General features: G+C 38.6%; 2 protein-coding genes across 2 annotated transcripts in view; both read left to right on the forward strand.

Annotated features, from left to right (window-relative positions):
* Nucleotides 1-3,821: 3,821 nt before the first annotated feature.
* LOC146970156 (uncharacterized) lies at nt 3,822-20,169 on the forward strand. The gene is made up of 5 exons (XM_085804641.1): nt 3,822-3,879; nt 10,785-11,016; nt 13,046-13,205; nt 15,387-15,480; nt 19,823-20,169. The coding sequence occupies exons 1-5, from the start codon at nt 3,822-3,824 to the stop codon at nt 20,167-20,169; spliced, it is 891 nt and encodes a 296-aa protein (XP_085660767.1).
* A 3,162-nt stretch (nt 20,170-23,331) lies between these two features.
* lig1 (ligase I, DNA, ATP-dependent) overlaps nt 23,332-27,582 on the forward strand; it is a 106,873-nt gene continuing 102,622 nt past the window's right edge. The window contains exon 1 of the mRNA XM_085804956.1: nt 23,332-23,532. Coding sequence (XP_085661082.1) covers nt 23,516-23,532 — 17 coding nt within the window. The 5' untranslated portion in view covers nt 23,332-23,515. The remainder of the gene's footprint in view (nt 23,533-27,582) is intronic.

Raw genomic sequence — 27,582 nt, forward strand, 5'->3', positions numbered from 1 at the left:
ACGATTCGATTCAAAATGGATTTTCGATTCAAAACGATTTGATTCCTAATGATTTCTGCTTCAAGTCTGTCGGTGTTAAAGGATCCTCATGATCTACTCCAGTCTGCTCTGCAAGACAGAACGACTAAAGTGTCTTTTTCACATTTATTGAGTTTTAAACATGTATCCATGCTTAGATGGAATTGGTGAAACTGTTGCATGAAAGCAATATCACATATTGCTTAAGTAACAGAATTAAAAGGGCCTCTTTATTTAAAAAAAATGAGTGCAGTTAAACATGCTGCCTTTTAAATCCTAAGGAAATGGAGGCCGACAGCAGAAGATTTGTTTCATTTTTGTATTTTTTAAAATTGATTTTGGGATATTTTATATCGATTCTGAATCGTATTAAATGAGAATTGCGATTCTTTATGTGTTGCACACCCCAACTTTAATATATAGTGAGGCAACAAAACAAAAGGAAGATGTTCAAGATCCTGTGTTTGTACTGACGTGCACAGGAAACTCTGACAGGAGCATGGCTGTGTTCTTTTCAAATATTTTTTATCCCTTTTCTCCTGTTTTTATTTGTCATCTGCTTATTTCTTTAAGTTTCTGTCTACGGGTAAAAAAAAAAGCTTTGGCTCAGTCAGCATCCCCTGGTTTCCTGATAATGTCCCTGTGACCCTGCAGTGATCCTGTACGAGTGCAGCGCTGCACAGGAGCAGGAAATAAAATAAGAGCAACACAACACGAAAAAGAAAAGGGGGAGACATAAGGGGAGTAAAGGGAGGAGGGGGAGGAGGAGGAGGAGGAGGGGGGGTGGTGGTGTTCTTTTTGTTGTTGTTGTAGCTCCAAGATAAGAGGATATTACAGCTGGTGGAAGAAGGGGCTTATAGGAGAGAAGACATCACTCAGCGGAGGAAAAGGGGGTTATGTGAAGTACTTGTGGAAGAGATGAGTTTTCAGCCTTCCAGGGAAGATGGTGGGTGTCTGACTGTGCTGCTTCGCATCGCCTGGGAAGGTCATCGCAACTGTGGGTGGATGGTGTGTGTGCACTGTGCATGTGTGTGTGTGTGTGTGTTTATGGGATGAAATTACAGAAAAGAGACAAAAATATATATATGGTAACACTTTATTTGACTCCTATCTCTATATAATGCATTATAACCATATGAATAGCCTAATAATGCAGTTATAAACACTCATAAATGATCATAATTCTTTATAACAATAATCACAACACACTATAAAGCATTTTATCATGACTTATAAGGGCAGGTATAATTGTTAGTTACTCGCTGACAATGCCCACATCAATAATGCATTATAAATATAGTTAGAATGTGTTATAATTGTCTTATAAACATGTATAATTGGCTTATAAACATGTATAACTATCATTATAAACACTCAAATTATCATAAGTCTTTATAACAATAAGCATAACACATTATAGAGCATTATATAATGGCTTATAAGGTCAAGTATTATAATAGAGTTATAATACTGTATGATGTGTTATTGTTATAAGCCTTATGATAATTTGTAAGTGTTTATATTGATAGTTATACATGTTTATAAGCCAATTATAACACATTATAACTATATTTATAATGCATTTTTGATGTGGGCATTGTCAGCGAGTTACTAACAATTATAACGTATTATAATACCTGACCTTATAAGTCATGATAAAATGCTTCATAGTGTGTTATTATTATTATTTATTGTTATTAAGCATTATGATCATTTATGAGTGTTTATAACTATAGTTATACAGTGTTATAACTGCATTATAACTCATTATAAGTATGGTTATAATGCGTTATAGAGATAGGCGTCAAATAAAGTGTTACCAAATAGGTAACTACGGTGGCCCTGAAGTGCAAAACACAACGGCAAATCAGACAACAACGGCAAAAGAGAAAACACAACACAAAAAGAGAAAACACAACGCAAAAAGAGAAAACACAACGCAAAAAGAGAAAACACAACACAAAAACAGAGAACACAACACCAAAAGAGAAAACACAACGGCAAAAGAGAAAACACAACACAAAAAGAGAAAACACAACGGCAAAAGAGAAAACACAACACAAAAAGAGAAAACACTACACAAAAAGAGAAAACACTACACAAAAAGAGAAAACACAACGGCAAAAGAGAAAACACAACACAAAAAGAGAAAACACAACACAAAAAGAGAAAACACAACGGCAAAAGAGAAAACACAACACAAAAATAGAAAACACAACGGCAAATCAGAAAACACAAAAGCCAAACATTTTGGGCAATACATAGCGGCCTCTGTGCTAGTCCCGCTTGCGATACATTTTTTTCCTACTATGGCCACGCCAAGACCCGCCTTACTCTGCCTCTGATTGGCTGCCTCTGCAAGGCTAAGCCTATCCCTGCATCTTACCCTAACCTTAACCACTCCCTTCACACGCCTAAACCAACCGTCTTTGCCTAAACCAGCCCGAGGGTACCTACCTTTTCCGGTTTGGTTAATGTCGTTGTGTTTTCTCTTTCTGTGTTGTGTTTTCTCTTTTGCTTTTGTGTTTTCTGATTTGCCGTTGTGTTTTCTCAGTTTGTGTTGTGTTTTCTCTTTTGCCATTGTGTTTTCTCTTTTTGTGTTGTGTTTTCTCTTTTGCCGTTGTGTTTTCTCTTTTGCCGTTGTTGTCTGATTTGCCGTTGTGTTTTGCACTTCAGGGCCACCACAGGTAACAGTATAAAGAAAAAACACTAACAGTCTCACAGCTTTGACACAGTTATTTTACAGCAAAGGACTCAGACTTTGTCTCTAATCAGATCAGCTGATGCTTCAGTAAAATGTAATTCCAGACAGACAGACAGATCACATGATATATGAACTGATCATTCTTACAGATATTGGTGCAATATGGAGTCTGGAGATCGTCTTTTGTCTTCTGCACGAGTTTTAGATTTGATGCATTAAATTAAAGGGATAGTAGCATTTTTTTTAAAGTGGGGTTGTATGATCTACAAATAGCCCCTAAGTACTTTAATTGCAGTAGAAGACTCTCTGCACTCCTCCCGTTAGCAACGCCAGCCCATAATAGCCCTGCCCAGAGATTTACAACATACAGTGTTGTGAACAGACCCAAAGAAACGGCCTATTTTCACGGCCTAAAAGAGGTTTTACCTGAAAAAAAAAAATACACAGTTCCATTGTTCACTATAATATAATTTTTTCCAGCCCTTCAAAGTGCAGGAAAAACACAGTTTTTATTTGGACCGAACCAACTGCTGATCGGCGGGCGCTAACCCTGGGCGGAGGGATACGTGAGTTGGTTAGGTCCAAATAAAAACTGTGTTTTTCCTGCACTTTGAAGGGCTGGAAAAAATTATATTATTGCGAACAATGGAACTGTGTATTTTTTTTCACGTAAAACTTCTTTTAGGCCGTGAAAATAGGCCGTTTCTTTGGGTCTGTTCACAACACTGTATGTTGTAAATCTCTGGGCAGGGCTATTATGGGCTGGCGTTGCTAACGGGAGGAGTCCAGAGAGTCTGCTACTGCAATTAAAGTACTTAGGGGCTATTTGTAGATCATACAACCCCACTTTAAAAAAATGCTACTATCCCTTTAAAATAATGTATGAAGATGATTCAGCCGTCTGAGTGAAGCTGCTGCAGCCTGTTACAACACATCTGTGCTTTGTTTGATGATAATAATGATGATGATGATGATGATGATGATGATGATGATGATGATGATGGTGATGATGATGATGATGATGATGATGATGATGATGATGATGATGATGATGATGAGCATAGTGATGAAGAAACCACCCATTCATTGTGTCCTGCAGATGCAGTGCAGCTGTAGCTCTGCAGCCGGACCCCTTCCATCGCCCTACTGGAGTCGAAGTAAGACTGAGTGTGTGTGTTGTCTGTGTGTGTGTGTGTGTGTGTGTTCATCTTGATTATTTACACGAGTGTGGGTTGGTATATTTGTGTGGGAGAACGTTTCTTCTTTATGTAAGAGTTATTACATATTCATCCTGTGCGCTGCTCGTCTGCCTTTGCGTTACGGCGCCGTGGTAAAAATAGTCAAGAAGACACAAACAGAGCAACAATAAACATGTCAGCTCTGACAAATGATGCATTTTTCTCTCATAACCGATCGGCAAACGATATTCCAAGTTTTCCCTGTTGGGATTTTATGATTTTAGCGCCCCCTCTGGCACATTTGATGTTATTTTTAATTCACTTAAATTCACCTAAATCAAAGGGGTGAAGCTCACTACGTGATCCAGAGACTCAGGGCTGATTAAAAATTTACATTTTGTTTATTTCTTATGATCAGAATATAAACATTTAATGTGTTTATTCGTCTCCTAAAAAAAGATTTTTTTTAAATAAACCATAAGATAAGAAGATATTTATTCTCATTCCTGTTTAGTTTCATGAGCTAAAGCGAATGATGAGGGTGTGAGGTGCGTTTTAAATATCCTGCTGAGTGTCATGAGATGTAATGAGATGTCATCACAGGAGGAATGTGCACCTTTCTAACACATAATCACGTTGTGAATGCAGCATAATGAGCCCGAAATTGTTTTTTTCCCATAATGAAGGAATGATTAGTTTGTGCTCACAGGAATGCAAAGCTTCGTGATCACAGGGAAAAGTAAGAACGGGGTAAATAATAATAACACATGCACTCTGAAGGAGTCTGTGACCCGAGATGATGTTTTACACAATACGTTGTGTTCAAAAACAAGAAAACAAGAAAACAAGTTCATTTTGGAGTGAATTTGTGATGAACGTTTCATTTTCCCACTTGCAGAAAAAAACAAATGTGAGATGTTTGAGGACAAATTGGACAAATGGACATTACTGAAGACAAGTTGACATGTAGGGGAGACCGGGGTCAGTAGCAACAGGGGATTTTTCTCCAATCATGAACAAGCTAGAGTGATGATACTCACACTGCACGTGCTTAGTTGGATTCCCGCCCTTTACAGAGAAAAATCAGTTCAATTCAAAAGATGCTCCAGGATTTATTGCAAAAAAAACTGTTTTTGAGGTATGAAAGTATTTTTTTCTTGAGCTTTGATTTTGTTAAAACTGTTGTCACTCTTTTTGTGATTCTGCTCAAACTTATAGGCTATGGTTTAAAGGAGTGACATGTTAACTTTAAGATGATATGATTAGCATGCATCAAGAGCACTTTGTTTAGTTAGCACATGGGGTTTAATCATGGCTGACCGGAGTCGTTGCAACTGTCCCCGTGCAATATATGAATATAAAAACAGACCACAAAACAGTATTTTGACATAATTTTTTTACTGTTGTATTGCTAATATTAAAATGATGAGAGAATAAATGACAATGGCAATATAAAAGTTATTCCCTCACAAATTGTTCCATTCATCCTATGTCACTGAAAGTCTTTTTTTCTCAATTTGAATATTTGACATCTGCACATACAATAAGGCCTCCTCATCTAGACAAATCTACACTGTAATTGCCATCTGATCAAAGCTGATGAATAAATAACACTATAGAACTTACATTTTTGATAATAATCCTTTTACTAGACATGAAATATATTGTATTTGTAACATGTTGCAACTGTCCCCGGGCCCGGGGTCAGTTGCAACATCTGACTCCTTACACTCAAATGCAAATTGTGAAGAATGTGGATTCTGTAATCATCTTTTAATTGTGTTGGCTATTAACAGACAAATGTAAGTTTATTGTATAAAAATTTGGTTTGTCTAATCCAAACCGTCTCTGAGTAAGAGAGCCAAATGCAAAAAGTGTTGCAACTGTCCCCGGTCTCCCCTACAATCTAAAAATAACTCAATATAGATGAGTCATTTCCCAGGGTTAGTGAGTCCAAGGATAGTCCAAATGATAATAGGCCTAATAATAATAATAATAATAATAATAATAATAATAATAATAATACACTTTTTATATGGCTCAATGTTTCAAAGTAGAAAAAGGAGGACGTTGTAGAACCAGACACAACAACATATCAAACATTCATCAAAGCTTCTCTGATGAAATAAAGTTTTGTGAAGAGTTTTTAAAGGCACTAAAGGCTTCGTCTGTGTGATGTCAAACTGTTATATAGATCGACCCTTGGAGCGACCAGCTGATCCAGTTTCTCCCACTGATCCCAGTAGAAAACTCCTGGGGTCAGAGGTCACGAATACTCATAAAGTTGGTAAAACAACCAAACATTTAATATATCGCTCTTACAAAAACTCATCTCAGAGTCATTTAAAAGATGTTGTTTTATCACTTGTCACATGGTGTTGCCTCAGTCACAGCCAGTCCGTAGTTATAGTTTCTAGTTACTTTCTAAAAAAAAAAAAAAGCAACTGAGTTAGTAAATGAATTACTACGTTATAAAAGTAAGTAATTACCAGGGAAAGTAACTGTTTTCTAAAATACTCCAATATGTTAAATGACTTGGACTCACCCCCCCTAACCTCACATTTATCTGGAACTAACCAACTCACTCAATATTCCTCCGCACAGGCAGGCTCCGCGATTTGAATGAGTGAGTTGGTTAGTTCCCAATTGTAGTTCCAGATAAACGGCTTTTTTCCGACTAGTTGATGGACTGAAAATAAATGTGTAGCCTATATAATATAAACTTTAACGGGTGTGTTATTTATTTTATTTATATTATTTTGATCTTCTTCTTGACTTATAGGATAATTACCATTTTTCACCCAGATAACTTTGGTGTCATTAGGAGTCGTTCCGACGAGATTAGATCCAGCCGAGAGCCGCGTATATCCGTATAATGCGAGTACATGGGGCAGCGCAATGCAGCCTCTAAATAACACATTATCTACCACGAAACTCGTTTATTTCACCAATATTTAGTTCTGATAGGCTAGTGCTATTCCCCTCCGAGTCCGGGGTTAGCTGTTATCAACATCCGGGGTCTGTAGGTTGACCTACTGACCTCTGACCTGGATGATGTCATTTTGTCAGAACAAAATGAGCAGCTGGATGAAGTTCAGCTTCCACAGGCTTCCTCTCCTCAACCTGGACTCACTAAAGCTCCGGCTAGTTGAGATAAAAATGGACCCGAATGCCGAAGCAGAATGATTATTATCAGAATGAGCCGGGCGGCGCTCAGAGATGACATCATCCAGGTCAGAGGTCAGTAGGTCAACCAGCCCCCCTGTAATCCTCTCAGCAGGCACGCCGATTTTTCCCAGTGGCCACCCGTGGTACTGCAACAAAAAATCCCATGGGGCCCAAAAAGGATTTTTCCCATAGACCGCCATAGTAAAAGAGAAGCCTGTAAAACTGTTCACAGGACACCTCCAGCTGTAACCTCCGTTAATTACTAATCTTTGTATTCTATATTTTTAAGTCATGGACTTTTTATCCGTCAAAATGTTTTCTAACGGCCAGAAAAGCCACAGAAAAGTCTCATTTCTGGCCGTGACGTCACGGCTGTGTCCGTGCACCAGCAGTGCGCGGTCGTGTGTGTCTCGGGACCGAGGATGCCTGAACTAATGAGACGCTGTCCGGTGCTAAAATCACTCAGAAAAGTGGAAAACACGGCTCAAAGGTGAGTTTTTGTTTGGTCACATCAACTTTATGATAGTTAATGTCTGTTATTAGTCTCTTGTCAACTCGTATTCTTAAACGTAACGTTTTAATTGATGAGATCGCCTCGTAATGACTGCATTTACTGACGTGAAACCGGACTGTTTTACATTACTGCTCCTGTAAAACTCATATTTTTCAGTAATTTTAGCTTGATAAGTCATTTATGCTGTCTGCATGTGTCTGTGTGTGTTTGTGTGTGTCAACAGTGTCTCATCGCGGCTGATGTTCAACACCTGTTGCTCCGTTCACAACGTCCACGTTAATTTATTTTACGGTTTAATTAATGCCACGGTGGTAAAATGTAAACCGAGACATCTCCTCCATGGTCGGTGTGTGTCGTGTGTGTGTCCTGACGGTGCAGCGGCTCCCCGTCTTCACCGGGGCCGGAGGAAGATGGACGTCCTCCTCCTCCTCATCCTCCTCACCGTCGTCAGTGTGTGTTTGTTCAGTGTCAGTATGCTAAATGATCACTTAAACTTATAATCATATTATTAAATTGTTCGGAAAAAAACAAACATGCTTGTGACTTTTTTCTTCTTCTACCAAATCCAACATCTGCAACTGTGTCTGGGGCGTCGTGTTTAATTAAAATGTCTGGTTCTGTAACGGCTGTATTTAGTGGACACTGATATTCTGCGTGTTGTGGAAATATTGTAAGGTTAAACTGTTGAATTACAAAGAGTCTCATCCACCTGAAGGCTTAATGATGATGATGATGAAACAATGAACACAGCCAGTACAGACAATTATTAAAAGGAAGATGCATTTGCCAAAGAGCTCTAACTTTCTTTAATCACAGTGTGGTTGATAAAAACAAAACACGTGTGACTAAGTTTATAATACCTCCACCAACATCCTGTAGATACAACTGGTGAACTTTGCAGCAAGTTAAATATATAAAAAAGGTAAGAGTAAAGCCTCATTACATTATTTGAGGTGTTCTGGGGTCATCTGTCATGTTTAACAAAAATACAGTTAATTATGATTTATTTTCCATTGTGATTTAGCTTACAGGTTCGGACTAACTTGTTTTCAGTGTAACATCGTATATTAATTAACTGTCAAAACGATTTAACGATCATATAAACGACCGTAGTAAACCTACGATCGGCCGTCTTACATTTGAAATCATTATCTTTGTTTTAAAGTCTGTGTGAGTCCTGTAAAAGTCTTAATACTCATTCCTTAAATCCACAAGTAACACATACATGAACGCGCAGCGCCAAAACTAGAACGGCGGTTGCTCGTTCTCATTGCCCCAGGGCATGATGGGAGACCGCAGAGCATTATGGGGGGTGACTCAACTGCGCATGCTCTATGGGCCCGATAACGCGGAAGTAAACCCGGAAGTCAGAAACTTTTTCGGCGTATGCGCCAGGCGAGCAACTTTCATTGAAATGAACGGCGGCCATTTTCCGGTCCGGTATCCAGTTAATATAATACATCCATGAGGTCAACCTACAGACCCCGGATGTTGATAACAGCTAACCTGTGGAGACTAAACGTTCTCCCTCGGTCTTTGTGGGCTCTCTCTGGGTAAACCACGCCCTCACTCTATCTCAGCTGTGATTGGCTCCCTCCAGCCACCGACCAACCACCACCCCCACTTCCTGTGAACTGTCATGTCTCTCCTCCTCACACATTTGTCTTTATCAACTCTCTAATAAAAACATTAAATAACCCCCTAACTCGTCCATAGTAGCTCGTCAATGCCGTCGATAATAACACACTGATTCAGTTTCTGTCTGTGAGTTAGACCAGGAGATCGATTTCCCTCTCGTGTTTCTGTGTCTGAGCTCGGACACGAAACACAGTCGTGGCCGACGGAAACCTGCAGCTCATCTGATGCTCACTAATGAACAGGTTACGTCTTGTTTGCTGAGCTGCACCAGATTCACCACATAAACACACACTGAATCACACACACACACACACAGTGGTATCGATCCTCTTGTTAAACTCTCACCAGGAGAGTTTTTTTCCCACAAAAATGTTAAATTGAGCCTCAAAATAATACCACAACCCCACAGACGCCTAATTATCTCCTGCTTCATTAAAACCACACGTGTGGTTTCCTGTAAATGAACAACAACAACATCCAACTGACAAATAAATGAGTGAACAGACCCACCAGAGTGTGGACTCATCACACATCGCTGCACCTTGTATTCATGAAAACAAGTGGCCACCTGGTTTTATGCACATTTTGTATAACAAAAAACTAAACAAACAAAGGAAATCTAGCAAAACTGCAAATATTTTAATGTGCAAAGGGAACAGACGCGATGTAGTGGAAGCATGTTGCATTCACTGACCTCTCTGATGAAAACAGGTCTGTATGGAGGCTGGGTTTGTTTTTAATTAAATCATCTTGTTGCACCTTGTTGAGCTCGTAGATTAATTGCATTAATTAGCATTTTCTTTTGTGATTTTCCTTGCTATCGACTGAAACCGTTGCCTGTATCTCTGATCAGGGCCGTTGTATAGGGGATAATTCTAGGGGCCCAGCGCCCAGTGGGGCCCATAAAAAACCCCAGTAGTCTAATCTTTGTATGACTGATTTATTCTGCGTAAGACCCTGACTAATACTCATAGTACACTGTAAAAACTCAACATCTTTCCAAGAATATTTGTCCTATTTCTTGTCCAAATGTCTCATTTCTAGTCAAAACTAATCTCTTTCCACTTAAAATAAGACTCATAACCTAAAAATTAACTTGTTTTTAGATAATTTTCACTTAAATTCACAATAAATAGAGAAATCTGCCAGTGAAAGTAAGTTTTTTGTGCTTGTAATAAGAAAGAAAAACTTGCTCCACTATCAGATTTTTTCTACTTATTCCAAGTGAAAATCTGCTTGAAAGAAGTAAAAAGTGTCTAAAAACAATCTACTTTTAATATGATGTGTCTTATTTTAAGTAGAATGAGATTTGTTTTGACTAGAAATGACATTTTGACTAGAAATAAGACAAATATTCTTGCTAAGATACTTGAGTTTTTGCAGTGTAATGCTGCATTAGCATCAAAACAAAGAAGGCTAAATAAAAAACGATAATACATACGTAGTCTAAGAAAAGAAAAGGGAAAGTTAGGGGGAGGGGCCCACTTTAGTATTCTTTAAGGGGGCCCAGAATTCCTAGCAACGGCCCTGATCTGATGCCTCCTCCTCCCTCTGGTCTCTGCAGCCGTGCTGTTCCCGGACTGGGCCTACAAGCCGGCCTGGTCCCCCGGCTCCAGGCAGGTGCAGCTGTGGCACTTCCTGCTGGAGCTGCTGGGGCGCGGCGAGGGCGGGGCCATCGGCTGGGGAGGGGAGTGGGGCGAGTTCGTCATCCGGGACCCCGAGCGGCTGGCCCGGCTGTGGGGGGAGAGGAAGGGCAAACCGCACATGAACTACGACAAGCTCAGCCGGGCGCTCAGGTGATCTGGAGTAAACCAGTCAGGTTGTTGTTGTTGTACAATTCTCAATCAATGGTTTTTCTTTATGTTTTTTATTACTTTCTACCTTTTAGATTCAAACTGGAGACTCAAAACTATGAAGGAACACATGCAGTGTCAGTGTCATGCAAAAGTTTGGGAACCCCTGGTCAAAATGTCTGTTAATTAATGTGAACAGTTCAGCAAGTGGAAGATGAAATGATCTCCAAAAGATATTAACTTAAAGCAGAAGTAAGTGATATTTTTGTGTTAATATAAGTCTTAAATAGTTGTATCTTCCGACAGCAATCACTTCTATAGAGTGTTTGGTCTGAAACACGGGTCTGTCAGTCACTCTGCTCTGCTCTGAGCCCAGGAGAAAACTTTCCTTGTATCCTACAAGTTTTATCCAATGAGGAGAGAGAACGGCATAAAGGGGCAGTCCTCTCTGTGTGTGCAGCCAAGGGACGCCGTGAATGTGGTGACGTAGGGACGAGGACCAATAGATCCATGGCGAGGGCGGGGGCTGCTAACTCCATCGGCTGACAAGACGTTATGGTGCGTTCAGGGCAACCCGTAACTCGTGTTTTTCCGACCTGTGAAGTCGTACCAGTTCGATCTGGTACGACTTCACCGGTCGGAAGTTACGAGTGGCCGTTATAGTGACTTTCACAGGTAAAACAGGTCGGAGAAACACGAGTGGGTTGCCTGGAACACTACAAAGTCGTAAGTTGTGACTTGAAGCTGTAACTTACGGTTTCAAAAGCCTGCCTGGAACGCAGCATTAGCCAAAACGACCGGACCACTTACTTCTGCTTTAACTTAAACATGAAACACTCTTTTGCAATGTTTTAAGCAACATCAGTGTATGATTTTTGTTTTGGGGAAACAAAGCAGCAGCCTGCAAAAGAACGGGAAACCCAGGAGACTTGAGCTCTCATATACGTAACTTATTTACTATTGTACACACTGTGATTTTTTCAAAGGGGGGGCTAGTAGTAGCTACTAACTATGCAGGCTGGCTAAGCCTTTGCTGTGGGCCCTTTTCCTTTTCTGTCATTTTGAAAATGTAAAATATGAAAATAAATGTATGTATTGTTTACAATGTAAAGGGAACGTGTCATCTGTAACTTCATGCCTTTTGGAGATCATTTCATCTTCCACTTGCTGAACTGTTCACAGTAACAGAAACTTTGACCCGGGGTGCCCAAACTTTTGCATGAATTATGTAGTAAACAAAAAAGTGTTAAATGAACCAGAATATGTTTTATATATTAGATTTTCGAAGTAGCCACCTCTTAATGGCTGCTTGTTGCACACTTTTTATTTATTTATCCAGGTAAATCAATTGAGAACAAGTTCTAATTTACAATGATATAGGCCAAAGGCATCGAACATAGCAAATACAAATGCAGAATTTTACAATACAATACAATAATGAGTGTAAAACAACTTTTGATTCTGTCGTCAGCTTCATGGCATTTTGCCTTCATTCTGCTGCGGTCCAACTCATCCCAAACCATATTATCTGGGTTTAGGTCAGGTGACAGTCAGATGATACTTTTGTTTTAATTAACACTTTTGTGTTTACTATAACTCCATATGTGTGTCTTCATAGTTTTGATGTCTTCAGTTTGAATTTACAATGTAGAAAGTAATAAAAATAAAGAAAAAACCATTGAATGACAAGGCGTGTTCAAACTTTTGACTGGTAGTGTATATTCAGTGTGATGTGTGCTGCTGTACACGTAACATATCTACAGGTTACAGCTGTGTGAGTAAGTGTGAATGTGTGAAACCATCATCCATCTCTGCGCACAGCAGCTTCCCCCTCAGGCAGAAGCTGTAAATAAATAAAACGTATACTCACTTACGTATGCTGCCAATTTAAATTCTGAAAAAAAATCTTTAAAAAAAAAAACAACATTAAACAGGTGTCACACTTTTATCTGAAGTGCCCTACAGCAACATGACATAAGAGTGAGAGTCAGTGTGACACATTTAAAAAACAACAACATTTTATTATCTCTAGATACTACTACAACAAACGCATCCTGCACAAGACCAAAGGGAAACGGTTCACCTACAAGTTCAACTTCAGCAAACTCATCCTGGTGAATTATCCAGGGTATCCACCACCACCTCCACCGCCACCACCGCCACCACCGCCATCGCTGCCCCCGGGTCATCAGGTCATTACCACCTCATTATCACAACTTAAAGGACGTCACAGTGCAGGAAACTGTCGGCTTGTTTATATATTTAAGGGGAGACACCCCAGGTGAATAGGGTAAAATTTTTAAAAAACAGATATCACCATGAAACTTCCCAAGTTTATCACTCACAGTAAGACAAATATTTTTTGTATTACAAGTTTTGTCAAATTTTATGTTTTAATATGTAAATGAGGCAATATCTGATGAAATATGCACTAATTTGCATACATTTCTAGACCCGAAATCTGAACAATGGATAAAGCCTCTTTCAAAATTCTTGTTTCATTTTGTTGACATATTAGAGTCAGAAGTTTTTACAGAGGGGATTTTGGATATCTCTTTTTATTACTTTGTAAATGAGAAAATACTGTCACCAGCCCTAAAAAAAAATCAAATTTCGCCATGTTTTTAGGAATAAAATGTTGTATAAATCAGGCTCTGAATGATATATCAACAATCCCCTCTGTTTTGAAGCCTACATCATTGTTCAGGAGAGAAAGAGCTTTACAATGATACCTGACATGACATGTGTCAGACAAATGGCACAGCACAGTCTGTCACAGTAGCATGTTAACTTTTGGCGAATTTAGGAGAAATCTACCAACAAAAGAGACAAAATGATGTAAAATAACCACCTTAATGTGGATTTTCTACCATTTCGTTTGACTTTTATGAAAGAATACATGTTAAGGAAGAAAAATAGCCAAAAATATCATAATTGATCAGTGCATGAAAAAACAGTGTTTTTGCCTGGGGTGTCTCGCCTTAAAACGATGCGCTACAGTTTCCTAACACACGTGTTTGAGTCCTTTAAGAAGAAGAGTTTTATTCCACAGCTATACGCCAACTTTTACAGAAACAATTACTTCAGCTTTTATCATTTAATATGAATTTTTGACTGTCTTGAATAGAAATCATTACTGAAGCTTTATCATTTAATATAAAATTGACCAACTCGGTGATCTCCCTATGTGGAGGGGGAGTCAGTGTGTTTAAGTTAAATCACAGTTGCAGGCACAGCGAGGGCACGAGGTCACCGTTCTTCACAAGGCACCATACCTTTTTTTTTTTAATTATATGATTAACGCTGTCAGAGCAGGGATGTGCTGTGTCTGTTAAAAGTAGAAAATCTCCATTTAAGTGCAGTTCATTACAAAAAAAGCGTGGTTACCTTTTACAAATGGAAATCCTGCTGTGTAATAAAACTCTTTCAGCGTCATACGTTGTAATCAACTCGTCAACGTTTTTCGGTGTTAAACGAACATTAGACTAAATATCAGGAACACCTTCCTGCTGTTGAGGTGATCTCTTTAATCAAACACAGTGTTTATGTGATTATAGCTTTACCTCCTTCTTTACTATATCAACCATCTGTATTAAAGGGATAGTATCATTTTTTTAAAAAGTGTGGTTGTATGATCTACAAATAGCCCCTAAGTACTTTAATTGCAGTAGAAAACTCTCTGCACTCCTCCCGTTAGCAACGCCAGCCCATAATAGCCCTGCCCAGAGATTTACAACATACAGTGTTGTGAATGGACCCAAAGAAACGGCCTATTTTCACGGCCTAAAAGAGGTTTTACGTGAAAAAAAAAATACACAGTTCCATTGTTCACTATAATATAATTTTTTCCAGCCCCTCAAAGTGCAGGAAAAACACAGTTTTTATTTGGATCTAACCAACCCACGTATCCCTCCGCCCAGGGCCAGCGCCCGCCGATCAGCAGTTGGTTAGGTCCAAATAAAAACTGTGTTTTTCCTGCACTTTGAAGGGCTGGAAAAAATGATATTATAGCGACCAATGGAACTGTGTATTTTTTTCACGTAAAACCTCTTTTAGGCCGTGAAAATAGGCCGTTTCTTTGGGTCTGTTCACAACACTGTATGTTGTAAATCTCTGGGCAGGGCTATTATGGGCTGGCGTTGCTAACGGGAGGAGTGCAGAAGAGTCTACTGCAATTAAAGTACTTAGGGGCTATTTGTAGATCATACAACCCCACTTTAAAAAAAATGCTACTATCCCTTTAACCTCAGCTGCATGGTGCTCTTGATATTTTTGCTCACACGCTGCTGTCGACTGGAAATCATCCATGATGTCTCCATCTCATCCACCCCTATACATCCCCACCCTCACCCTCACCCTCTCACCTCACCCAGCTGGTACAGGGCGGTCCTCTCCCCTTCCCCCTCCTCCCCGCCGACGGGGGGCTTCCTGTGTGTGGAGGAGCTGCAGGGTCAGTGACGGACAGAGGTAAGAACGCCCCGGGGCAGAGGCAGCAGCAGCAGGTAGCCTATAGGAGACATGTAGCTACTAATAAAAACAAGTCTGAATACAAAGTGAACTCACTCTGTTATCCAGTCATTTTATGAGAAAAGGTTAAACAAATTGCAACAGAAGCAAACTCAACTGATTTTGTATCCTCAGCATGTCCTGAGTGAGGGAAAAAAAGCCCCGAAGAATTCCATTAGGGGAAAGTTTAGAAAAACACCCAAACATATCCCATTCATACGCCTATTCATTATTTTTCTCACGTGAATAGGGTAAAATTTTTAACCTTTAGATATCTCCATGAAAATTACTGAGTTGATTACTTACATTAAGACAAACAAAAAATGTATTAAAAGTTTTTTGAAATACTTTGTTAACATGAGCAAATTTGCATAAATTTGCATAAACCCCACCGTTTTGACGGCACATATGAAGTTGCTGTGGTGGTACCGGCATGAAAACTGGAATGAGTCGACTCCATCGGTCAACCGACAAGTTGACCACTTTAAATTTCAAGATGACTGCAATTTTTCAAGACAGCCACATCCTTAGTAGAGCAGGTATGACATGAGCCAACAGTGCATAATCCAAATACTTATGGCTAATTTGCATACATACAACACCTGATCTAAACATTGGGTAGAGCAGGTGAAAATGTCTTGTTCAGTCTTGTTAACATATTACAGTTAAAAAACTTAAGGAATGGAATCAATTTAGGCCCATGAGCATTAATAGAGACGCAGCATGTCATACCTAGGATACAAAATCAGTTGAGTTTGCTTCTGTTGCAATTTGTTTAACGTTGACCCCTTTTTTGGCCTAAAATTACTGGACTACTGTGGCTCCTGATGCATCATTGATCATTTCATTTCATTAACTTTTATTTAACCAGGCAAAAATTGCTAAGAAATGATTCTTATTTGGCCTGATTCCTAATGAAAATCTAAATAAAAATTAAAAAAAAAAAAATTATAGGGCAATATTTATTAAGTGTATTAATTGGAAATCAAATTTTAAAAAGTGTATTTATTGGAAATCAGAGGTTGTTTTGTGCTTTGAGATGCAAAAATATCTCCATGAATACATCATGTGAAGCATAACCAATAAAACCCCATACATATCTACATATGGATTGGATAGTTACTATTTGTATAAATAGAAGTCCGTGAATGATATAAAAAAAAAAATGTTGCATAGCGACATATGTTTTGGACCTATTACTAGGATGATGAGCTGATGGCTGGTCCGCAGCCATCATTTAAATTAATTTTATTCAATTTCTTTGTTTTGATACATAGCTACATTATGTAATTTGTAAACGGATTTCTTGGGGGAAAAAAATATATTTCTGCCCCTTTCATTCAGGAGTTGCATTATTTCCTTGTATTAAACTGTTTTTCCATTTCTTTTTTCAATGAATAAAACAAATTCATAAACTAAACTAAACATATCAAATTTGCAATATGGCCAAGTTCAATATCCAAGCTGCAAAGTGTTGTGATGCCTTGGACAACAAATCATATTCTCCCTACAAAAATCACCAATTTTATATAAAGTGAAAATGTAATGGAAATATTACCATTCAAACTGAAACTGCAATATCTGTCCATAAAATGTAATATAATATGATATTATATGATGCATCCCTTTATTATATACATATACAAACCTGCACACACACATGCAGGTCACATTTTTGAAAAAAAAGTTGAATAATCTCTTGAAACAGCTGGTCTCTGTAGTTTTTTAAAAAATATATTATTATATTATACTCATCAATTTAAGAGAACACAACACAACACAACACAACAGAAGTGTTTTACAGAGACAAAAAAAATGACGGACCGAGTTAAAGGCTGAAGCTAAACTAACGGTACACGTTAACAATTAGACTACGTATGTATTATAATTTTTTTTTTAGCCTTCTTTGTTTTGATGCTAATGCAGCATTACACTGCAAAAACTCAAGTATCTTAGCAAGAATATTTGTCTTATTTCTAGTCAAAATGTCATTTCTAGTCAAAACAAATCTCATTATACTTAAAATAAGACACATCACATTAAAAGTAGCTTGTTTTTAGACACTTTTTTTTACTTCTTTAAAGCAGATTTTCACTTGGAATAAGTAGAAAAAATCTGATAGTGGAGCAAGTTTTTCTTCCTTATTACAAGCACAAAAAACTTGCTTTCACTGGCAGATTTTTCTACTTATTTCAAGTGAAAATTAGTTCGAAACAAGTGAAAATTATCTAAAAAAAAACAAGTAAATTTTTAGGTGATGGGTCTTATTTTAAGTAGAAAGAAATTAGTTTTGACTTGAAATGAGACATTTGGACAAGAAATAAGACAAACATTCTTGGAAAGATGTTGAGTTTTTACAGTGTACTATGAGTATTAGTCAGGGTCTTACGCAGAATAAATCAGTCATACAAAGATTAGACTACTGGGGTTTTTTATGGGCCCCACTGGGCGCTGGGCCCCTAGAGTTATCATCACCTTTCTCCCCTATACAACGGCCCTGGTTTTCAGTAGCGGATTGATACACGTTTGGTGTTTTTATGCCATCAAGGTGATGAGGCTTTTTCAGGTGTTTGGTTACATTACAACAAGATCATATTCACTCAGTTTGTCATCACATATCTCACATTTAAATGTTCATATGCTGCAGGTTTCAAAACCTTTTTTTTTCCAGAAAGAAACTGTTTCTTCTGCAGTTTAATGGGTTTCAAGGTTTAAATGAACAGAGCAGCTGAACCTTGGGTGAACATCTTTGTCTGTCTCTGAGGTCAATTTGCCTCCAGACTTGATTTTTCAGTTTATTTATTTCAATATTTATTACACAGAAATGTCAAATATATTCAAAGTTATATTATTCTGCATCAGATAACAGCTTTCACTTTCCTCTTCTACAATATGACTTTACCTTGACTTTCTTCAGGTGCTTTATGGAAACGTTTAGTAATGTTAGGCTACTGTATGAATATTGATAAATGAATGAATAACTCTTGTTGTGTGGTATATTGATGTGTTGATGAAAAGAAGGGATCACAGCCGACACGTCTTTTCAAAAAGAGTTTATTACAAGAAGAAGAACAGTGTCAAAAATGCCGAATCGTGGAGCATCTCTGGTCCAATATGAGATCACTCTCTCTTGGCCTAAAGCTCTGACCTTATATACGTTTTCTAAAACTTTTTCCCACAGAAGGATATGTCTGTCCAAGATGGTCAGACAAAGACAGGATCTAAAAACAGAATCTAACCTATGCCTTCTGACATTTAACCTCTTGATCAAGCTAACTAAAACATAGATACAGTGTCAATATCCCCAAAAACTATGACCCACAGAGATGGGTATGACAAGAAACACATTTCTCAGGATACATTCCAAACTACTACTAGACACCTAATCTAAACATCTTGCTGTAAATGTATGCATGTGCCTTTTCTCTCTTGTAACATCTGAATTTATTTATATTTATTCCATTTAACTATAAACTGTTACCTGTATCACAAATGAAGTTCCTATCCAAATGGTGAATTACCTCTGACATATCCCTTAAAGCAGAAGTAAGCGATCCGGTCATTTTGGCTAATGCTGCGTTCCAGGCAGGCTTTTGAAACCGTAAATTACAGCTTCAAGTCACGACTTACGACTTTGTAGCGTTCCAGGCAACCCACTTGACAGAAATGTCAAATATATTCAAAGTTATATTATTCTGCATCAGATAACAGCTTTCACTTTCCTCTTCTACAATATGACTTTACCTTGACTTTCTTCAGGTGCTTTATGGAAACGTTTAGTAATGTTACCCAGGGTGTATACAGGAATCTTGAAGTTAATTTCAATACCTTTTTAAGACTTTTTCAAAACCTTCTCAACATTTTTTAATACCTCACCGCCGCTTCAAGCTGTAACCATTTACATCAGTGACACTTAGTTTGTGATAAAGACTATAGACCACTATGATACAACAGAATTCAAAATAGGCTAGGATAATAAATCAAAGGCAAAGTTTATCAAAAAAAACATTGCTCAACTCTCAAAAAAACAAAAACAACAATCTTCTTTTCTGTTTCAGACCAAACACTCTATAGAAGTGATTGCTGTCGGAAGATACAACTATTTAAGACTTATATTAACACAAAAATATTGCTTACTTCTGCTTTAAGGGTCTTAATTTTCCCAAAATTGATTTATCACCTCTTAATACTTTTCAAGACCCCGCGGATCCCATGTTACCGTATGAATATTGATAAATGAATGAATAACTCTTGTTGGCAGTGTGATTGATGATGATCTCTCTGTCTCTCTGCTCTCTGACAGTGGTCCAGCCTTTACCTCACCCCTTCCTGCTCCCGTGCTGCCTCCCTAAGCCCCTCCCGACGCCCCGGGCCCCCCACCACGGCCCCTTCTCCTTCATCTCTGCCCCCGCACGTCCGGCCGGGGCCAACCCGCGGGAGGCCAGGGAGTCGGACCTCCTCCTCCTCCGTCGTGCCCCTCTGGCCTCGGCCCTGCACGTCAACGGCGGCTGGCCGCAGAAGAGCCCCCCCGCGGGGTGGGATCATCTGAGCCACATCGGTCGAAGCCTGTTCGGTGGAGTGAGGCTGACTGAGATTCAAGGGCAGGGGAGGAAAACGGGCGGTGACGCACACATGAGGGAGAGAGAGTGAAGAAGAAGAAGAAGAAGAAACTATATAGTCAGGTGCAAATATGACTTGACCCCAAAAAAATTCTAACAAAAGGTTTCTCAGTTGTTTTTTATAGTATTAGATGTCCTTAATAACATACTAAAAGTTTACCAAAATTTGACCACTAAGGTGTTATTTTCAAGATGGCGTCCAAAATCACTCAAAAAAGCATGAGTCAAATTGTATGTTTAAATATGTAAATGAGGCAATATCTCATTGAATTTTTAGGGCTGGTGACAGTATTTTCTCATTTACAGAGTGATAAAGAGAGATATCCAAAATCCCCTCTGTAAAAACTTCTGACTCTAGTATGTCAACAAAATAAAACAAGAATTTTGAAAGTGGCTTTTATCCATTGTTCAGATTTGGGTTCTGGAAATGTATGCAAATTAGCGCATATTTAATGAGATATTGCCTCATTTACATATTTAAACATACAATTTGACAAAACTTGCAATACAAAAAATATTTGTCTTAATGTAAGTGATAAACTTGGGAAGTTTCATGGTGATATCTGTTAGTTAAAAATTTTACCCTATTCACCTGTGGTGTCTCCTCATGCTTCCTATCCATCTTGGACGCCATCTTGAAAATAACACCTTTCTAGTGGTCAAATTTTGGTAAACTTTTAGTATGTTATTAAGAACATCTAATACTATAAAAAACAACTGAGAAACCTTTTGTTAGAATTTTTTTTAGGGTTAGGTGTTTTTTTCTTCATATATGCACCCGCCTAATATGCGGGGCCGGCCCTAGGATGTTGGTGGCCCCCGAAACAAGATTTTTGTTTGTGGCCCTGCACTCTAAGCGCAAACACCAAATCACTGGTTAAAACTGAATACAGACGTGTTTATCCCTCTGAGGTTTGAGGCCATTTTCTCGACTTTTACATATTTTCTTAAATTGATCTTTTTAAGATACTTGCAGATGTAACAATACTCAAGTGTTTTATGTCTAAATATTAGAACCTCCGCTGTAAGCACACTGAGGCCAGTTTGTCCTAGAACACTGTAGAAAGAAATAATTTAGGACAAATGCTGGAAATTTGAGGTCTGCTTTTTGAAACTTGAAAAATTTCAAATCCCTTGTGAAAACACTCCTTCAGTCTTGAGAATGAACTGTTTTGGTGCTTGAAATAGGATATGAATACAGTAATAGATAAGTGTAGAAAACAAGTCTAAAATGACATTTTGTAAAATCGCTTTTTGAGCACAAATGTTGTCATTCTGCCGTTCTATTTTCACCAAATGTCTCAAATGTGAGATAAAAGAAGCTGAATATTGACTTCACATTACATATAAAGCTCATAGCTGCACGTGCAGACCTCAGGATGTTTAAATGACTTGATGAACCCCGGTACCTTTCTGATCATGTGGCCCCCCACCTAACGGCTGTGGCCCTAAACAACCACATAGAGAGTTTATGCCAGGGGCCGGCCCTGACTATATGGACTGCTTTCCCTCCTCAAAGCTCTCAAATACACTCTCTTTGTGTCTTTTGTAGATACAGTCCAGGCAAAATAGCGTTTTACATTCTACAACAGACTAATTGTAATAGAATTTTTTCATTCATCATACATCATTTCTTTGAGGTGTCCAGAACAACATACTAAAAGTCCTAAGAAATCCTAGCTGGGGAAATATGTTTAATTCTCATCAATCCAAGACTGATTTAGGCTATTGTATGAAGTCTATGGTGCCAATAAGGCCAGAAAACAATACACCCCAATGGGGCTATTTTTTTCCCTTTACTTCTATCACAGTAAAACTTTACACAGTAAAAGTATCTATGAAATGTAACATTTTTTGTATTACAAGTTTCTTTGAAAATGAATTTGAATATGCAAATGAGCCATACACTTATGAGAATATGCCCAAAATACACCCGAATAGGCTTATTCTTTTTCCTTTATTCCTACCACAGTCACACTTCACATAATAAAAGTATACGTACATGAAAAGTAACATTTCTGTATTTCAAGTTTCTTGGAAATTTTATTTTAAATATAATTAATTTCAAAGAAACTTGCAATACAAAAAACGTTACTTTTTATGTGTATACTTTCATTGTATAAAGTTTCATTGTGGTAGGAGTAAAGGGATGGCTCATTTGCATATTCAAATTCATTTTCAAAGAAACTTGTAATACAAAAAATGTTACATTTCATGTAGAAATTATGTACGGTGAAAAAAAAATCTATTACAATTAGTTCTATTTTGGGGTCCAAAATGAGCTAGATTGCCTGGACTAGTAGTTTGTTATTCACTTCTGTGTGGTTTATAAAACAAACTTTGTATTTATTGAGTTGGACAATGTTATGTGTGTGTTTTTATAATAGACATGTTGAGAAATCCCATTTTCCCCCTCTGTTAGTCTACTTCAAGCCACAGTTGGGGAATTCTGCACTTGTAAACAATCAACACGGTGGCACTTGTGTTTGAGTGAATAAAGCAGTGCACTCCAGTTACATTATTCAGCTGTTTGTCTGGCATTTCATGACTTAATTAAAGTGATAAGAGCTTTTGCATAAATGATGCATCCGAGTAGACACTGTTAAAATTTTTAATGGAGGGAGTCAGCCTCCATGTTTGCACCGCAGCATCAGGACCAGTTGGCCGGTGTGGCTGCAGGGACCTCTCCGACACGGCAGGGGGCAGCAGCAAAAATCGACATGCCACAAACTTTATTGCAGCTTTTCCCGGGAGAAAGCCAGCGCTGAGATATGAAAAAAATAAAGAGGTGCCACTCTGACAAATATTTTGTGTTCCAATAACCTCAACTTACCTGAGAAGCCATATAATGAGTTTGATTCTCACAAATATGTACTTTATTGACGTTTTTCCTTTCTCATCCATCTTGTTATTATATTTGAGTTCTTTTTCACACTTCATAACAATGAAACTATACGCAACCAATGTGGTTTTTGTAATGCATCTCAACATGTAGCATTATTTCAATACGTTTTTACAGTTTCTAACTTGTTTTATCATCTTTGTCGAAGGTTAGATGTTTGCCACTGCTTTGTATTCGTGAAAAGTCAGTTTAGCAGGACAAAAAAATGTTCAAAAGGCACATTTTGTATCCCAGCGGGTACATTTGTAGTCCGTGTTTTTTTTGTCTCGGGAGTGAGCCCTCGTCTCTGTTGTCGATCTTTGGCTGAGGTGTAATTTTGGCGCCGAATATTCCAACTGTTTTGTCATCGTGCAGCGCGGGACTTTGGTGTTATCGTTGTGTGGATGTTGGGACCCGACCCTGTGCTCTTCGTTAAGAAAAAACCCACCCGTTTTAATTCATCGCCAGGCGAAAAAGGGAAGAGTTGAAAGACAAAATGCAGCGCAGCATCGCGTAAGTGAAGCGACAACAACGACCCGCTAACGGCTGTCTCGCGAGGAGGAAGTAGCGTTAGTTAGCTTGATGGTGGTGACATGGTTTTAAAACCTGCGTGTTAGCTTCAAATAACTTGACTCAACCTATGCTAGGTGTCTTTAAAGTTCCCACAGATGGTTTTAACCTGTAAAATAAGACTGACTTGAAGTGTTTGCGACATTGTCTGTAAGATAGAGTTAAAATAAGTGAGTCAGCTTCGTCTGTTTTGGTGCAGGGAGTCGGTTTTTAGTCCAAAAACAGTCCTGACTAAACAAACTGTTGTTAAACTAACTTAAGCTAACTAGCTACAGTTCCTTGCAAAAGTATTCTTACAACTTTTCCACATTTTGTCACGTTACAACCACAAATTTAAATGTATTTTACTGGGATTTTAATGCGGAAGTGGAATGAAAATGATACGTTATGGTGTTCAACACTTTTTTCAAAATCAAAGACTTTCTTTAAAGTTCCCACAGATGGTTTTAACCTGTAAAATAAGACTGACTTCAAGTGTTTGCGACATTGTCTGTAAGATGGCGTTAGAATAAGTCACTCAGCTTCGTCTGTTTTGGTGCAGGGAGTCGGTTTTTAGTCCAAACAGTCACGACTAAACAAACTAACTAAGCAAACTAGCTACATTGTCTTGCAAAAGTATCCATACACTTTAAACTTTTGCACTTTTTTGTCACGTTACAACCACACATTTAAATGTATTTTACTGGGATTTTAATGCGGAAGTGGAAGGAAAATGATACATTATGGTGTTCAACACTTTTTTCCAAATCAAAGACTTTTTGGCCGACATGCAAAAACGCTGCTATGTGTGGAGGAAACCTAATAACTGCACATCAACCTGAACACACCATCATCCCCACCGGGAAACATGGTGCTGTGGGTTGGCTTTTCTTCAGCAGGACCCAGGGCAATCCTGGAGGAAAACCTGTTAGAGGCAGCAAACGACTTGAGACTGGGAAGGAGGTTAACTTCCCTAAACACACAGCCAGATCTACAGTGGACTGGTTTAGATCAAAGCACATCCATGTGTTGGAAAGGCCCAGTCAATCAATTTGTTTATTTCGGGCATGTCAATTTAAATCATCATCATCACACTTCATCTTAGTTCAAATAATACAATCCACATGGCCGAAAGGGAAAGCGGGAGAAGCAAAAGCTGATCTAGTCCCGCCCCCATTACCCACAGAATAAAAATCTTTATCATAATCTTTTCTTTTTGCTTTTTTTTTTTTTTTTTTTTAATTTTGATATAACATTCTTTTACTTATGACATTTTTTTTTTTTTTTTTTTTTAAAGTATATTTTTTGGCTTTTTTTTTTTATGCCTTTATTAGATAGGACAGTTGAGAGTGTGACAGGAAACAGGAGGCAGAGAGGAGGGGAATGACACGCAGGATAGGGCCGTCCGACGCGGGATTCGAACCGGGGCCGCCTGCAGGGAGGACTATAGTCTCAACATATGGGGCGGGTGCTCTACCAACTGAGCTAAACACCGCCCCTACTTATGACATTTTGACATAACATGTTACAGCAGTAGGTAGTTTACAGATCATATCATAATCTTTTCTTTTTGCTTTTTTACATTTTGATATGACATTCTTTTACTTATGACATTTTGACATAACATGTTACAGCAGTAGGTAGTATACAGAGCTGAAGTTTAGCTCTAGACAGTACATACAGATCACGTGTGTGTTTGTACATGTGTCCATATTTGTCCGTCATGAGTGAACAACAGTCTCATCTTGTAGCCTGACATGTCACAAAGTCACAGAGTCACAGAATGGTCCAATCGACAGAGAGCAAAAGTCCAGTGAACTTATTATTTGTTGGGATGGTGTGAGAGCCCTTTTTTGCCTTTTTCTTTTAAGAGAAAGGCAAGTCCTACCGACCTAAATCCTGCTGCACTTGAAAACTGCTGTTCACAGACGCTCTGCATCCAATCTGACTGAACTGGAGCTGTTCTGCAAAGAAAAAAAGGCCACAAGTTGCAGTGTGTAGATGTGCAAAGCGAGAGTAGAGACACAGCCCAAAAGGTGGTTCAACAAGTATTGATGCAGGGGAGGCCGGGGGCTGAATACATATATGCACTACACCCTTATCAGATTTTTATTTGTAAAAAATCTTCAACACCATGTGTCATTTTCTTTCCACTTCACAATTATGCGCTACTTTGTTTTGGTCCATCACATAAAATACATTCAAGTTTGTGGTTGTCACATGACAAAATGTGGAAAAGTTCATGAATACTTTTGCTCTCTCTCTGTAATGTGTATGAGGTTTGTGTTGTTACCGAGCTAACTGCTCATTCTCAAGAACTACACCTGTTTTGTTTCAGATGTTTTATTGTAATTCAGTTCATCCAGTTTATCACAGTTTATTGTTATTTTTATGAACATTTTTAAGACCATTACTGTATTCAGTACCAGTACTCATAATAATCGTGTGGCTTGATATTTACATTGTTCCTCAGCTAAAAAAATTAAGAAAAGATCATTAGATAATATATATTTGATTTATTGTTCTTTCTTTTCTAGGGAGATAGCAAAACTGTTGCCACAAGAGTCTTTTGTATAGATTTTATTGTGGCTTGGTTGTTTTACCTGTCATCGTCATTGTACAGCAGTGCTGTTTTATCTCTTTGTCTGTTCTTCTCTCTTAGCTTAGTGTCTGTTGTGTCTTTAAATGTCAAGCACCATGCTGTAACACCATTTGCCCGTTTAGTTAAAATGAAGATTTACTTTACTTTTGCTTTACTTTCTATAAAATCTATACCAGGAAGGAGCGGGGGACCCCCTACTATAGGCTATTGTATGAAATTGTATTTTATATTAACTCATTGAGTGCCAGACCTTTTATAAAATGGTCAGTGCCAGGTGCCAGCGTTTTGGGGCATTTTGAGTAATATGTCAAGACCCAGAGAGTATTTTGTACTATGACTCTGAAAACACCAAACAGCTCAAAGGAAAGAGGAGACTCTCTATATAACTAGGGAAAAAACCATTTGTTTGTACCTTGTTCCATTCTTGATTTATCTTAAGTTGAATAGAGCCTGGTTGCACCAAAAAGACCACTTTTTTTCTAGAAAGCTGAGAAAAATGCATTTTTGTGAAAGAGAGTCTCTCAAGAAAAATAGTGATTTATCCGTTTTAATTTTGGCTTCAAAAATATGTAAGACATCTGAAAATTTCATTTCACATGTTTTTTTCACCCCCCCCCCCCCTCACAAAAAAAGACAAAACAAAAAACAAAACAACAACAACAACAACTAAAATACAACAAGTACGAGCAGTTGCTGCCTCTCCTACGCCCCCCTCCCGCTCCCCTCTCCTCCTTCTCCTCCTGCTGCATCCCCTCGTCTCTGAAGTAGGGAGGGAGACGTCGTGGCGTCTTCAGCCTCTCTGCTGGACGCGGCCGCGGCAGCGACTCACCGCGCTGATCTCTCGGTTCGTCGTCACGTCGGTTAGACAGCAACTGGTGAAACTGACTCCGCGATCCGCTTTCGCTTCGGCATTTCGGTGCTGATCATCTATCAGTTTACCTTTCCTGCCTCCTCTGATCACTTCATGCTGGAGCTATGCTAATAGCATCCGTGGCTAAGCTTCCTCCAGCTCCACGTTACACTTGTTCCAGGCTCTGCCCGTCGTTTTCCTCTAGAAATAGAAACTTTTTCAGACTTTTTTTATCTCTGTACCGATCGCACTCGTCTTCTCCTTCTTCTTCACTTCTTGCTCTGATCTACAGTCTCATTCGTTCTACACATCCCAGAAGCCCCAAAATTACTCACAGTGTGCGCGAGAGCGTCCCCATTTACCAGCCGCAGAAAACTGCATTTGACGTCTATGGACGTCAATGGCACTCAAGCGTTGGATTTTGATTGACGTCCATAGACGTCAATGGCACTCAATGAGTTAAACTTGGCCCACTGCCATATATAAAGCCATTTAAATATTACATAAGTTCATATATTAAACATGCACAGGTGCAGTGAGTAGGGGGCCATTAATAACCAGA

Source organism: Trachurus japonicus, chromosome 17 (genome assembly GCF_045865225.1).
Source record: "Trachurus japonicus isolate A0001 chromosome 17, Traja_1.0".
Taxonomy (NCBI): domain Eukaryota; kingdom Metazoa; phylum Chordata; class Actinopteri; order Carangiformes; family Carangidae; genus Trachurus; species Trachurus japonicus.

Coding starts and splice junctions, on each gene's coding strand:
- LOC146970156 (XM_085804641.1), top strand. CDS start 3,822: ATGCAGTGCAGCTGTAGCTCTGCAGCCGGACCCCTTCCATCGCCCTAC. Junction 13,206..15,386: donor CGCTGCCCCCGGGTCATCAG/GTCATTACCACC, acceptor CACCTCACCCAG/CTGGTACAGGGCGGTCCTCT. Junction 15,481..19,822: donor AGGGTCAGTGACGGACAGAG/GTAAGAACGCCC, acceptor GCTCTCTGACAG/TGGTCCAGCCTTTACCTCAC.